Source organism: Gadus chalcogrammus, chromosome 4 (assembly GCF_026213295.1).
Source record: "Gadus chalcogrammus isolate NIFS_2021 chromosome 4, NIFS_Gcha_1.0, whole genome shotgun sequence".
Taxonomy (NCBI): Eukaryota; Metazoa; Chordata; class Actinopteri; order Gadiformes; family Gadidae; genus Gadus; species Gadus chalcogrammus.
In genome coordinates this window covers 1,000,630-1,015,629 of record NC_079415.1, presented here as the reverse complement: position 1 = coordinate 1,015,629, position 15,000 = coordinate 1,000,630, and the positions used below count along the sequence as shown (strand labels likewise).

The 15,000-nt window shown below is 49.6% G+C and overlaps 2 protein-coding genes across 2 annotated transcripts in view; one reads left to right on the top strand and one right to left on the bottom strand.

Moving 5' to 3' along the window:
- The window catches only part of LOC130380399 (ankyrin repeat and BTB/POZ domain-containing protein 3-A), a 49,704-nt gene extending 48,901 nt beyond the window's left edge, over positions 1-803 (bottom strand). The window contains exon 1 of the mRNA XM_056587590.1: positions 1-803. This exon is cut by the window's left edge and continues 12 nt beyond it. Within this exon, the coding sequence (XP_056443565.1) occupies positions 1-803 (803 nt within the window).
- Positions 804-3,615: 2,812 nt separating this feature from the next.
- The window catches only part of LOC130381173 (cryptochrome-1-like), a 15,278-nt gene continuing 3,893 nt past the window's right edge, over positions 3,616-15,000 (top strand). Inside the window, exons 1-10 of the mRNA XM_056588637.1 lie at positions 3,616-4,498; positions 8,637-8,745; positions 9,048-9,190; positions 9,896-10,074; positions 10,545-10,633; positions 11,851-11,991; positions 12,604-12,915; positions 13,403-13,554; positions 13,982-14,184; positions 14,855-14,959. Of these exons, the coding sequence (XP_056444612.1) occupies positions 4,341-4,498; positions 8,637-8,745; positions 9,048-9,190; positions 9,896-10,074; positions 10,545-10,633; positions 11,851-11,991; positions 12,604-12,915; positions 13,403-13,554; positions 13,982-14,184; positions 14,855-14,959 (1,591 nt within the window). The 5' untranslated portion in view covers positions 3,616-4,340. The remainder of the gene's footprint in view (positions 4,499-8,636; positions 8,746-9,047; positions 9,191-9,895; positions 10,075-10,544; positions 10,634-11,850; positions 11,992-12,603; positions 12,916-13,402; positions 13,555-13,981; positions 14,185-14,854; positions 14,960-15,000) is intronic.

The following is a 15,000-nucleotide window of genomic DNA, read 5'->3' as shown; positions in this document are numbered from 1 at the left end:
TTGTTGATTGCATGCTCCAGCGACTCCAGCGTGAGTTTGGGCACGCCGTTGTCCCTCTCCAGGAGCGAGCTGCGCTGCACGCGCGCAAACACCTCCCTGAACAGGATCTCCGTGCACGCGGCAAGGTAGATGGCCGCGTGTTCGTGGACCCTCAGCGCCACACGGCTCTCCACCATCCATCGGAAGAACTTTCCCACGGAGAACGCCAGGCCGCAGCGCGTCGACTTGCCGCGGCTGAACTTGTCCGCAGCGGTGCTCATGTTGTACAGGGAGAGCGCGCTCAGCGCGGCCGCCACGCAGTTAACGGAGATAGTCCACGAGAGCACCGCTCGCACCGCGCTCTGCACCTCGTGCTTGGTGCACTTGGCGTAGCGCAGGCTGAGCCGCTGCGCCTCGCGCGCCACCCTCACCAGAGCGCGGCTGATGAGCACCGACAGCTTGGCCAGCACCTCCCGGGAAGGGACGCCCATCGCCGGGTCCTCGTGCTTCCTGAGTGCGCCCTCCACCTCTCCGAGGCTCCATGGCACGTCCTCGAGCTCGGGGAGCTTGGCGCACAGACCGGACCACTCCGAGACATCCGTGTCCTCCGCCAGGACGGTGTTGACCGTGTCCAGGCTGTTCTGTCTGCTGTGCATGGATTCCGTCAGATGCCAGCAGTTGCCGCCATGCGAGTAGGACTGGTGGGTGTCGGAGCAACAGAGCGACACGCTGGAAGAGCGGACCGAGTCCGCGGCGCCACCATAACCCGAGTCCAGCGTCAAATCCTCCAGCGTCCGCACGACCGTCTTACCCTTGCCGGCCATAATCACTGCACCGCATACTGTAAAGGTATGCCTTTTTCTTTTTAAACGCCACAAAGTCGTTTAAAACGCGTTATTCCAGCCGCGGGTCGGGTCGGGTCGCGAACGCGCGTGCGGTATTTCCCCAGGTAAATGATCGCGATGGTTGGATGAGCGACCGACGTGGACGGGAGCCGCTCCTGTGACTGGACTGGGATGCGTAGTGCTTCTTGTGCCCACAACTTATTGCGCGTCACCCGAGCGCTCAACCCCCCTTCTCGTTATCCTACTGCATCACGCGCGTTGTACAGAAGCGCGCGCCCCGCATGGGAGTCTCCGCGAGAGGTGGGGCCGTCATCATACAGGCTGCTGCCCGTCCGCAACGACATGGGTTAAAAAAACTACTTCGGCTACTACCAACGGAATGTACACTCTGCATGAGGACCACCTGTTGGTCCCAAACACGGGGGTCTGGACGTATGGCCGAACCTTCAGTTTATGGAATTACAGCATATTGTACCTTTTAAAATCGGAAAGCCGGAGTCACACATGCGCGCGCGCAAACAGAAGCACACACAGGCACACGGACACAAATGCGCGTGCGCGCCCGCGCACGGCCTCCAGACTAATTTAATTGCAGGTAGGAAATGTCAATAGATCTTGATCCGATGGATCAGGATTCACAAACCACACCTCGTTCCCATTTGAATCAGTTTCAGGTGTGGTTCCGTTTTGTTTCAGGCCCCGGGGCCTCCGTGCTGCGGGGAGAAGGCGGAACCAGCCGAATGATCCGGGGCCAAACCCGGTCAAATGAAGAGAGAAGCGACCTTCATGGCGGAGCAGATAATAAATGTCTAGATCTTTATTTGATTTGATTTATTTCTGGATCAAGACGCTAAAACAGTATTCCAAATGATGACATGCAAAAGTAAAAGCCTTATTTCCAGCATTGTCCTTCAAAATAGATAGAAATATTATAGTCCAGCGGTTTGTGTGTTATCTTTCCTTTAAACCCTGAAGACACGGGTGAGGAGAGACGGAGTGCGTGACGAGGCTGGATTCCGAGGCCAGGCGGAGATTAACAGTTGGTTGTGGCGGAATTATTCATCATGCTGCTGGGGCATCTCCTCCTCGCGCACGAGCTGAACCATCTGTCCCCCCCCCCCCCCCCTCCCCCACCCTCAAACACACAAACACACACGCACACGCACACGCACGCACACACACACACACACACACACACACACACACACACACACACACACACACACACACACACACACACACACACACACACACACACACACACACACAAGCACATACACTTACACACACTGTTTTGGGCCCCTCGCTATTTCTTTACGTTGATTTATCATCCCGGTAGAAATGTGTGGAAACAGAATGATGGCCCCAATTTGTCGAAGCAGAATGCCGATACAAACAAACAAAAGCAAAGGAAAACAAATAAGGCGTTAAAGCCTACGTCTTTTTTGATCATGATGCACACACACACACACACACACACACACACACACACACACACACACACACACACACACACACACACACACACACACACACACACACACACACACACACACACATATGCATGCTTACACGCAAACTCAGATGACTTGTGCTTATATGTTGCATTAGCCTAATCATTTCTCTCATTAATTACTACTGCAAAGACATAATCTTAGTTGCTTGGTAACAGCAACTTATAAATAATAATTAATACAAAGTTAGACCGTATAAGATTGGTGATGCTAACTGGTGATGCTAACTGGTGATGCTGCCTGGGAATATTTCAGCATTCCATTACGCTTTAGCATACAATACAATATGCCGACATTTCGCTCATCATGTAGCGTAATATCGTACAAAGACCTTGTAGGGGGTTTTAATACGGATCAGTAGTGAAAAAAATCGTAAATGTTGTTCAAAAGTGTATTTTATTTTATTGATTTCCCAGAAATCATTGGCCTACGTCAAGATTAACAGGTTAAGGATTCCGTGATGCTATACCGCCACCGTTTGGCCAACAGACGAAACACACACGCACTCAAGAATCAACAGCTTTTCGTTGCATAATAGCCTATAGGTGCCCGTTTATATAAGATTTTTGTGACACATTTACGCCTCCTGTAAATACACATGGAGTGAAAGTTTCATGATAGAAACACCAAATAGGCTACATCATTTATGCACTGTTAAACTAAATGATGACCCGATATGCATGCCTATATATTAAAACGATCACTATTAACATCTGCGTTCTTAATAAAATAACGTGCCTCATTGGCCCATCCAAAGAAAAACAAACAAATCATATATTAGGCTATTATAAACCTTATACATTATACCTATGAATGTATACATTACATTACAATAACATTACATAAACCATACACAGAAAAAAATCAAGGTTTCTGACTTAGACAAACGCGCGCGCGCACACACGCACATGAGAACAACATTGCAGTTGCATGGCACATGGTCGCCGCGATCATGCCGTGGTTCATGTGATCATCCGGGTATTTTCAAGGTGTTTACAGATTAGTGGGCGGGGCAAGTAGTGGGGCGTCAACTACAAACATAATAAATATCTAAAAATCACTCCAAATATTCAACGAAATATAGATATTAATCAATGAAAAAGGTGTTCATGTCATTAATATCACTTTATATCAAATATTTAGTGTGAATATTATTGAATAAAGTCGGAATGTGGCGGGGAGCATTGCAGAAACGTGACAACTCGGTACCGACGTCTGCGGTTTCGACCAATAGCGAAGCTCGAAGTCATGAGCGTCATGCTATGGGCGGAGTCATGACGGATGTAGGCGAGTCGAGGTTCCGTTGCATAGTCGGTGCGTGTCTCCTCTCCCCCAAATCTGAGATATGTACCCGAGCATCAGCGCTGCCTTGGTGTACGACTCAGTAAGACTCATCGACTGCTGAGTATCTGCTCAGTTTTTTATCGGTAGACTGTAAAAAACATTCTCCGGTCAATTGTATTGAAGGGCTTTCACTTCGAGGAGTTGACAGTCTTCCCACGGCGCGATACAGTTAATTATTTAATTGCGTGGACGTGTCGTGTCAGATTTCTTCTATTTTGCGTGTAGCCGCGGCGCTAGTTATTGCAAGTTTATAGGACATTGACAAACGTGTCACAGAGCATTGGTACGCTTTTTCTCCACAATTTAGAAAAAACAAGTTATACAAGAGAAGGCTGGGGACCGCCACACACGGTCCTAACGCTGGTCGAGTACCTGTTCGCATCGCCGTAGAGCGCAGACTCTTGGTTCAATGGTTCAGAATTCACCAGTTTCTGTATTCTATGACATGATGGACAAGCTTTTATTAGAACAAGGTTCAAAATCGGCCTGTTTCTGTTGATCAAGCAAGACCATCCCCGGGTTACGCTGTGGCCTTGATTTTACGCATTTTTTCTCTTCGTTGACCGAAGCAAAGAAGATCGATCCACAAACCCGAGCAGACCTTTATTTATTTTTTGAATATAGAGTCTTTATCGTAAAGCACTCGCCCGGTTGAGTGATGGTTGTGAACACCATCCACTGGTTTAGGAAGGGCTTGCGGCTCCACGACAACCCGGCGCTCGAGGACTGCATCCAGGGAGCGGACACGGTGCGCTGCGTCTACATCCTCGACCCCTGGTTCGCGGGCTCCTCCAACGTGGGGATCAGCAGGTGGAGGTGAGACCAACAGACGCATCACACCCGCCGTCATCGCGTTGGAGGCCGAATGCCATATGCGAGTATAGACGCAGCTGGTTTATAGGTTTAAAGTTAATTCAGGCATCCAACATGTCATTAAGGTTAATGTTATCCAAAAAGTGACGTAAGTATGAATGACTGCATGGGGGGGGTGGGGGGGGGCGACGACGACGACGACAGTGGATGCATAACAGAGTGAGCGAGGGAGGGGTGGGCGTAATGGTCACGGAGCTATACATCTTGAGCTTGGACGCGTCACGTGATGGAGATAAACAAGCGGCTTTCTAGTTGACGTTTGAGTCGCCGTCATCCTCCTGTCTGAGTGCCGAGCCCCATCTGTAGAAACAGGGGTTTGGTTAAATCCCAACATTGCACATGTCGGTGAAGTACTAACGTGTGTGTAGGTTGTATAGGCCTAGTTGTTATTCGATATCATATAACTCTTTCGTTGTGTTACCAACTGCGCAACAAGACATGACGCACACCACCGGAGTGGTCAAGTTTCGGACATGTTGGATCGATGACATTTTAGTTGAGTTTTTAGATTAAAAGTAAAAAATGCAGAGTGGTCGAATCCGGATGACTTACAACAATCGCATCGAATCGACGGTTCAAGTGGGTCACTGTGTGCCGAGAGGCGTCCCTCGCCAGGGCTTTGTTTTGACCCACTTCTTCTTCTTCTTCCACGATAAGAAGAGTCCCAGGTTGACCCTCCTGGCGGCCCTCTGTTAACAACAATGCGTAACAGAAGTCTCTGTTATGAATGGTCGCAGCAGCGGGGTCCGCTGAGAGACGCTCTGCATCAGGCCGCTGCTGGATGTGCGGTCATCGATTTTACATTTGAAGGTTTTGCCGGTTATAAAAAAAAGGGCTGCACTTAAGCAGGATGACTCAATATGTCTATTTGTGTTTGGTACATTCACCACACGGACGTCATCCGCGACCCACTTCTCATGTTTTTTGAGGATTCTCCTCTGTTCTCCGCAGTCGGTGAACCACCAACACTGTCTTTAACCAGCCTTTAGCTTTGCATACGTAATACACATTTGTATGTGTCTAGTAGTTACGTTAACTATTATTTTTAGATATGCATTCATGAATTAGCGATAGGTTGTTTTCTTAGGATGGGTAATGCATCGTTTAATGCCTTGCGTGTGTTTTTTTGCCACTCGTACTCAGGTGATGAATACTAACGCAGTGATGGACCTCAATTTTGCCAAAATTTCACCTCCCTCAAGTCACAGTTAATAAATAAATAATAAGTAACTGAATAAATAATAAAAAATCGAAAGAACAAATCGTATTCTGCATTTATAGAGTAGTTTTTTCTTCTTTAGGTTGCAAACCTAAGCAACAATCAGGGGTTTTAGTGACATCTTATTTCTAGACATCCCGGATTAAGCTGTGATTGTTAAGATAAAATCATCATTGAATGATGAGTATTTGTATACCTGGAACAACAACTCTCTCAGCCACTACAAATAGGCCTATGTGAGACAATCATTCAAACAGACTGGGATGAGGTGAAAACTAAAAGGCGTCTTTCACCGTAGGGATCCCTTGCATGATGTTAGAAAATATTCAGAATCTGTCAGCCATAAATTCAGTTACAATTACAGTAACATTTCAGCCTGTGTTTGTAGATTACGAGTGCACTGAAACCTGGTCAAAAACCGTTGAAGCATAAGTCCCTTCAACCCAAACCGCCCGGAATATAGGTTCCGGTTTGAGGAGAGGATCCTCAAGTTCTCCTTTAAGCCCTCAAATCACTCTCACCTCGCCTCCAGCTGTGAACACTGAGTCAAACCGTGGTGGTTGTATATACACTGGAGATATATATGATATATGAGAAAAACCACTGCGGGCACAGAAGGCCCCCTCCTAAGAACCCTGATGGGTTTCCATAGCAACCGAAAAAATAATATTGCAAGTTGCTTACGTGTGTGTGAAGTGTACCGGCCTTCTGGGTCAAGAGATGTGCCGGCTGTAGGGACTCGGACAGGGAGTCTGTGTCGGTCTGTGTGTATATGTACTCGTATTCAGTTCCGTTACAAATAGAAACACACAAATGCGCTTGCATATGGAAGGATGTGGTCGAAAGACTTTCGTTTCCATCAAGATTGCACCTGTGTTGTTCTGTGAAGCACGTCTGAGTCGATGTGTGATAGTCAGATCTGGTCGCACCTTTCTGTAGCACCTTACTGAGTGATGAGTACAGTAGTATTCACACTGCTTAAATGGGAATGAAGGGGTGTGTGTGTGTGTGTGTGTGTGTGTGTGTGTGTGTGTGTGTGTGTGTGTGTGTGTGTGTGTGTGATGTATCCTCTTTTTATGGATTCAGTGTGGATGCCAAAACGAGTTGAAGAGAGAGGACCTGGACTCAAATACAGGTGGCATGTGATGTACAAACTTATGTTCTCACTTTCAAGAACAAACTTGATAATGCAGCCTTGGCCAGTCTGTCCATTACTTTATCGATGTAATAAAATGGTTTGCCAAAGAAATCTATAAACAGGGTAATCATTTAATGCTTTCAGTGGGGAAAATATAAAGTTGGATGATGAAGTGAAAATATAAAGTCTGAGCCCAACAAAGTGTATCTCTAAAGTTCGACAAAGAAGGTGACAAAAAAACAGAATAAATTCAACCCAAACTGCATGAAGGCCGACCTGAAAAGTGAAAGCTTCGCGGTAACGTCTTTTGGAACAGGGCTAGGGGGAGCTAGTATGAGGCTAACGACACCAGACACCCGGGAACATTAAGTTTAGCTGTTCCTCCGCGGCCGTGGGCCCGTAGCCTAGCACTCAGTGTGCTTTCTGCAGCGTTCAGAACATTTAGTGGCGGTCTGCCAAGGTTCCCTTTAGCAGGGCAGGCAGGGTAATCTGTGTGTGTGTGTGTGTGTGTGTGTGTGTGTGTGTGTGTGTGTGTGTGTGTGTGTGTGTGTGTGTGTGTGTGTGTGTGTGTGTGTGTGTGTGTGTGTGTGTCTGAGATAGCATTCAGGTCATAGTCTTGGCTCTGCTATCAGGTATTACTAGCGTCATTAGCATCGCGCTTCAAACAGGTTGTGGCTCTCTGTCTGTCAGATCCCAAAGCAGCTGGCCTCTTATTGCGTCATTCACGGCGTAACGGACCCTGCGATGTTTGCCATTTCGGTTTGAGCGGTCCAACGTTCACTTGTTGCTATGGTTACATTTCCCTGATGAAAATGTTGTATAAAGCAATGCTGTCGGATGTGTCGGCTTTCACTTGAAAGTTATGTGAGGGTTCAGTCAGCGATTACGAGATTGCGAAACAATCAGCTCTTCTCCTTAAACTGGGAGAATATTGTGCCAGGATTTCTTGTTCTCCGCTGCCCCCTAGTGGCGGTACCACGCAGCAACAGGCCACTGCTGCTACTGATGCTACTGATGCTACTGCTGCTTATTGAACTATAGGTGACCCCTTTGCTTTCCCGCTCAGCTTACATAAGATAACGCTGCGTAATGATTTTATAACAAGCTGAGTGTCCTCAAGTGGTGGATCTGACAGCTGCTATATATGCAACAACCTTCTGCTCTTTCTTTTTATACAAGCATACACACATTATGACCTGTATGGTGGTTTAGCTCATGATTCCTGAAACTAGGGATGTGCAGTTCTGGCAAAAAAACGTCACTTTCCTTGACAGCGGTCATTATTTGCTTAGCAACAGTGAATTCTCAAAAAATTATTGGCCTCCGGAAGTTGTGAAGGCCCATGCAAGTGAACGGAGCGTTCAACAGCATTGAGAAGAGCCGTGTAATAAACAACGATAGTCACGTTCATTATTCGATTATCTACGTGACTCCGACTATTCGACAATCGTTGCCCATCCCGACCTGAAACTACTTCTGATAGGGCAGTTACATAAATGCTTTTACAGGGAAAACTTCGGGGTTTCTTGGAAGTGAGGAGGTCATCTCATCGAGGATCTCATCGATCTGTTTAGAGTGTGGTGTCCTGTCGAACACAAGGCAAAGCACACTTTTATCCATTGGTGTACTCTTTTTCACAAACGTACGGATGATTTCATATTACGTGCTGATAACTGAATGCTGTGGTTGCAGTTGTAAAGAGAAATGTCCGCTGTGTGTTCCAGGTTCCTTCTGCAGAGTCTGCAGGACCTGGACGCCAGCCTGCGTAAGCTCAACTCCAGGCTGTTTGTGATCAGGGGCCAGCCCACAGATGTCTTCCCCCGGCTCTTCAAGGTGAGCCTGCCTTTGGTTTATAATCTCTCCGATTAATCCTACTCTGATTGGGTTTGTAAGATGCGTGTATACACCTTAGTCTGACCAAAATCAGACAGAATCGGGTTTCTCGTCGGATTAACACCCTAGATTGTTCGATTGACAGTCGCGTTAACGGGCGTGTAAACATACCGCCTGTCGTTGAGGTCGCGGTGTTACGTCCCGGGGTGTGAGTGACGTGCAGGTCGCTGGGGGTTGTTACGCTAAGCCCCGCCCCCTCCACCTCCTGACCCCGGTTCTGGTTCCCCATTGGCTCTCCCCAGGAGTGGGAGATCCGCCGGCTGTCGTACGAGTACGACTCGGAGCCCTTCGGGACGGAGCGCGACGCGGCCATCAAGAAGCTGGCCTCCGCGGCGGGGGTGGAGGTGACGGCGCGCATCTCGCACACGCTCTACGACCTCGACAGGTACGCCTCCCACCCCCAGCTGCCTCCCCCGCCCCCCTCCCCCTGCGCTGTCTCCCCCCTCTTCGTCTCCCCCCTCTTCGTCTTCCTCCTCCATATATCGCCCAACAGATCTGTTTAAGCTGTTGTATTAGGACTGTGATAATGTACTTTTATTATCGTTTATTAAATCATTAAAAAAGATAGGTTTATTTTACTGCTTTATTTGAAAGAAATGTTCCTCATAGTCTTATAAGTTAAAAATATTTATTTTTTAATTTTTAATATTGAAATATATTTAACGAACATTAAAAGAAAAAAGAAAACACATGAATAGAACGGAAACTACCTCGAACCCTGACCTATGTCCCTAACGCATTACGTTTCTCCTCCTCCTCCTCCTCCTCCTCCCTCTCCTCCTCCTCCTCCTCCCTCTCCTCCTCCTCCTCCTCCTCCTCCCTCTCCTCCTCCTCCTCCTCCTCCTCCTCCTCCTCCTCCTCCTCCTCCTCCTCCTCCTCCTCCTCATCCTCTCCTCCTCCTCCTCCTCCTCCCTCTCCTCCTCCTCCTCCTCCTCATCCTCTCCTCCTCCTCCTCCTCCCCCTCCTCCTCCTCCTCCTCCTCCTCCCTCTCCTCCTCCTCCTCCTCCTCCCCCTCCTCCTCCTCCTCCTCCTCCTCCTCCTCCTCCTCCTCCCCCTCCTCTCCCCCTCCTCCTCCCTTCCTCCTCCTCAGGATCATAGAGCTGAACGGCGGTCAGTCCCCCCTCACCTACAAGCGCTTCCAGACTCTGATCAGCCGCATGGCGCCGGTGGAGCTCCCGGCCGACGCCATCAGCTCTACCTGGAAGTGCAGCACGCCGCTGGCGGACGACCACGACGACAAGTTCGGCGTCCCCTCCCTGGAGGAGCTCGGTGGGTGTCGACGCACGGCTCGCCTCCACCCTCCTCCATCTAGCTCCACCTGTGTAGAACTATACCCTACCTCCACCTGTAGAGATGTTTAGCCACATCCACCCTCTACCTCCACGCCTCCATTTGTCTAGATCTATAGCCCAACCCCTTCCTCCACCTCTTTAGATGTTTACCTCGACGTCTGCAGTGAAATCCTAGTGTGTGTGTGTGTGTGTGTGTGTGTGTGTGTGTGTGTGTGTGTGTGTGTGTGTGTGTGTGTGTGTGTGTGTGTGTGTGTGTGTGTTTATATGTTTTTATATACTGTATATAAAGATTTATTTTTAATGAAAGCTCATAATTATGAAGACATTTCTTTGGCCTGGATTATTTTTTTGATCCATACATAAAAACATAAAAGCTAAAATATCTCCGCTGAGAACCGCCAAATTGCCCAAACCGGAATATGGCTAACGAGCTCATGGTGGCTGCAGGGTTCGACACGGAGGGGCTTCTGTCTGCGGTGTGGCCCGGGGGGGAGACGGAGGCTCTGACCCGGCTGGAGCGGCACCTGGAGAGGAAGGTGAGACCCCCTGGTTCTACTGCAGCCCTCAGATTCCCGTTGGGCTCGCTTCCTTCTGGGCCCTCTCCTCAGCCTCTGAGGAACGGAGCACTTAAACACTGGAGTGGAACACAGACCATCCACGAGGGTCCAAGGGGGATCACCTGTAATAAAAAGAACATGGTAGCATCTCTTCATTTTAAATTAAATAAGTAAATAAAAATACATTCAAATTATGCTGTGGTACACTAGACTGGAAGCCATCAGGTTATTATAGAAACCATGCCAAGAAGCGGAAGCCATGAAAACCCATTATGTTAACATCCAGGCTTTACATTATGTTAACATCCCGTCTTTACATTATGTTAACATCCAGGCTTTACATTATGTTAACATCCCGTCTTTACATTATGTTAACATCCCGTCTTTACATTATGTTAACATCCAGGCTTTACATTATGTTAACATCCAGGCTTTACATTATGTTAACTTCCCGTCTTTACATTATGTTAACATCCCGTCTTTACATTATGGTAACATCCATGCTTTACATTATGTTAACATCCCGTCTTTACATTATGTTAACATCCCGTCTTTACATTATGTTAACATCCAGGCTTTACATTATGTTAACTTCCCGTCTTTACATTATGTTAACATCCCGTCTTTACATTATGTTAACATCCAGGCTTTACATTATGTTAACATCCCGTCTTTACATTATGTTAACATCCAGGCTTTACATTATGTTAACATCCAGGCTTTACATTATGTTAACTTCCCGTCTTTACATTATGTTAACATCCAGGCTTTACATTATGTTAACATCCCGTCTTTACATTATGTTACCATCCCGTCTTTACATTATGTTAACATCCAGGCTTTACATTATGTTAACATCCCGTCTTTACATTATGTTAACATCCAGGCTTTACATTATGTTAACTTCCCGTCTTTACATTATGTTAACATCCCGTCTTTACATTATGGTAACATCCAGGCTTTACATTACGTTACCATCCCGTCTTTACATTACGTTACCATCCCGTCTTTACATTACGGTAACATCCCGTCTTTACATTACGGTAACATCCCGTCTTTACATTACGGTAACATCCCGTCTTTACATTGCGGTAACATCCCGTCTTTACATTACGGTAACATCCCGTCTTTACATTGCGGTAACATCCCGTCCGCTGGTATCTTACGTCTCCGTTGTGTCTCTCCTGCTCGGCCAGGCGTGGGTGGCTAACTTTGAGCGCCCGCGGATGAACGCCAACTCGCTGCTGGCCAGCCCGACGGGCCTCAGCCCCTACCTGCGCTTCGGCTGCCTCTCCTGCCGCCTCTTCTACTTCAAGCTCACCGACCTCTACCACAAGGTAAGGTTGTCACGACGACGAGTCACGACGATGAGTCACGACGACCATGTGGTTGACGCACTTGGGGACACCTTTCATTAGAAATGGTTTGACCTTATTTGTTTGCACGGAAGAACCGAAAACTAGAATCAAGATATTCACATTATTTATGATAAAAGTTGCTGAGTGAGGTGTCCTCCCCCTCCCCCTCCTCCTCCTCCTCCTCCTCCCCCTCCCCCTCCTCCTCCTCCTCCTTCTCCCCCTCCTCCTCCTCCTCCTCCTCCTCCTCCCCCTCCCCCTCCTCCTCCTCCTCCCCCTCCCCCTCCTCCTCCTCCTCCTTCTCCCCCTCCTCCTCCTCCTCCCCCTCCCCCTCCTCCTCCTCCTCCCCCTCCCCCTCCTCCTCCCCCTCCTCCTCCTCCTCCTCCTCCTCCTCCTCCTCCTCCTCCTCCTCACCCTCCCCCTCCTCCTCCTCCTCCTCCTCCTCCTCCTCCTCCTCCTCCTCCTCCTCCTCCCTCTTCTCCCCCCCCTCCTCCTCCCCCTCCCCCTCCTCCTCCTCCTCCTCCCCCTCCCCTCCCCTCCTCCTCCCCCTCCTCCTCCTCCCCCTCCTCCCCCCCCCTCCTCCTCCCCCACCAGGTGAAGAAGAACAGCTCCCCCCCGCTGTCGTTGTATGGCCAGCTGCTGTGGCGGGAGTTCTTCTACACGGCCGCCACCAACAACCCGTCCTTCGACAAGATGGAGGGCAACCCGATCTGCATGCAGATCCCGTGGGACCGCAACGCCGAGGCGCTGGCCAAGTGGGCCGAGGGCCAGACGGGGTTCCCCTGGATCGACGCCATCATGACCCAGCTGAGGCAGGAGGGCTGGATCCACCACCTGGCGCGCCACGCCGTGGCCTGCTTCCTGACCCGCGGAGACCTCTGGGTCAGCTGGGAGGAGGGCATGAAGGTGAGGGGGGGGGGGGGGGGGGGAAGGCTGAGAGGGCCGGAGGTAGCGCCGCCGCGGGGACTTAAACGAGATTTTAAAAACTCAGTGGCAATTCTTATGTCCTTATATGGGCCTTTCCTGCCCCATGCTAACAGGGGGGGGGGGGGGGGGGGGGTTCAGCACCCCACGCTAACAGGGGGGGGTTGTTTCAGCACAACAGGGGGGGGGGGGGTTCAGCACCTCCTGCTAACAGTGAGGGGGTTTCAGCGCTACATGCTAACGGGGGGGGTTATTTAGGCGCTACATGCTAACACGGGGGGGTGTTTCAGCGTGCTAATGGGGGGGGGGGGTTCAGCGCTTCATGCTAACACGGGGGGTGTTTCAGCGTGCTAATAAGGGGGGGTGTTTCAGCGCTACATGCTAACAGGGGGGGGGTGTTTCAGCATTCTAACAGGGGGGGTTGTTTCAGCGCTACATGCTAACACGGGGGGTGCGGTCGCGTCCCCAGGTGTTCGAGGAGCTGCTGCTGGACGCTGACTGGAGCGTGAACGCGGGCAGCTGGATGTGGCTCTCCTGCAGCTCCTTCTTCCAGCAGTTCTTCCACTGCTACTGCCCCGTGGGCTTCGGCCGGAGGACCGACCCCAACGGAGACTACATCCGGTAGGCACGACGCCGTAGCCACGTCAGCCCTGTTAGCAGCGTAAGCCTAATTAGCCGTGTTAGCATAGTTAGCCTAGTTAGCGCCATGTTAGCCTATTTAGCCTGGTTAGCGATATATGTTACTGATCTGTCACTGAGGCACAGCAGTCCTATATTTTTACTTTCCTGCAGCCTCTTATTGTTGAAGATATAGAAACATCCACATTGATGAATGAAATAATCAACCGGACATCCATATATTCATACAACAGATTTAGGCTTGAAACCAGTTATTAGTTAGTTATTAGTTATTAGTTATTCGCTAGTTAGATATCACAAAATCGATTCACAACAAAACACAAAAAAACAATAAAACGCAGATTCTGGATCTTTCTGACCACGGCTGATACGAATACTAATCGTGTCCTTAACCCCCTCCCTCTCTCAGACGCTACATTCCAATCCTGAAAGGCTTCCCGGCCAAGTACATCTACGACCCCTGGAACGCGCCGGAGAGCGTGCAGAAGGCGGCCAAGTGCATTGTGGGCGTGCACTACCCAAAGCCCATGGTGAACCACGCTGAGGCCAGCCGGCTCAACATCGAGCGCATGAAGCAGATCTACCAGCAGCTGACCTGCTGCCGCGGCCTGGGTGAGGACCAGGCTTAGTCTAGGTCTAACTCTAGGTCTAACAGGGTGAGGACCAGCCTTAGGTCGAGGTCTAACTCTAGGTCTAACAGGGCGAGGACTAACTCTAGGCCTAACAGGGCGAGGACTAACTCTAGGCCTTACAGGGCGAGGACTAACTCTAGGTCTAACAGGGCGAGGACTAACTCTAGGTCTAACAGGGCAAGGACTAACTCTAGGTCTAACAGGGCGAGGACTAACTCTAGGTCTAACAGGGCGAGGACTAACTCTAGGTCTAACAGGGCGAGGACTAACTCTAGGTCTAACAGGGCGAGGACTAACTCTAGGTCTAGAGGTACGGCTCTAGTCTAACTGGCCAAACCCTTTCTTTTGTTTCTATACATGTATATATTTATTTGATTTCTTTATTTTCTTTTGTATTATTAGTGTGAATGTGTCTTTGATTATGATACTGGTCAGGGTTAATACTACCAGGGTCTTGGAGACATGGTGGACATTTGAACATAAATAAATAATAATAAAGAAATAAACTTGACTAGTGAGGACCTGCGGTGTGGGTACCCCACATGGCCCGCCTGTGGAGGTGCGTGCGTGTGTGTGTGTGTGCGTGTGTGTGCGACTGTGCTTGTGTGTGTGTGTGTTCAGCGTTATTAACCCTCCTCTCCTCTCCCCAGGCCTGCTGGCTGCGGTTCCATCCAGCGCCACCGGGGGCAGCGAGGCGGCGTCCGGCCTGCTGGGGTTCACCGTGGAGGGCGCCCACGGAGCCAGCACCCCCTCCGGTACGCCAGCCCCCCCCACTGGGATCACTGGGTTCACTGGT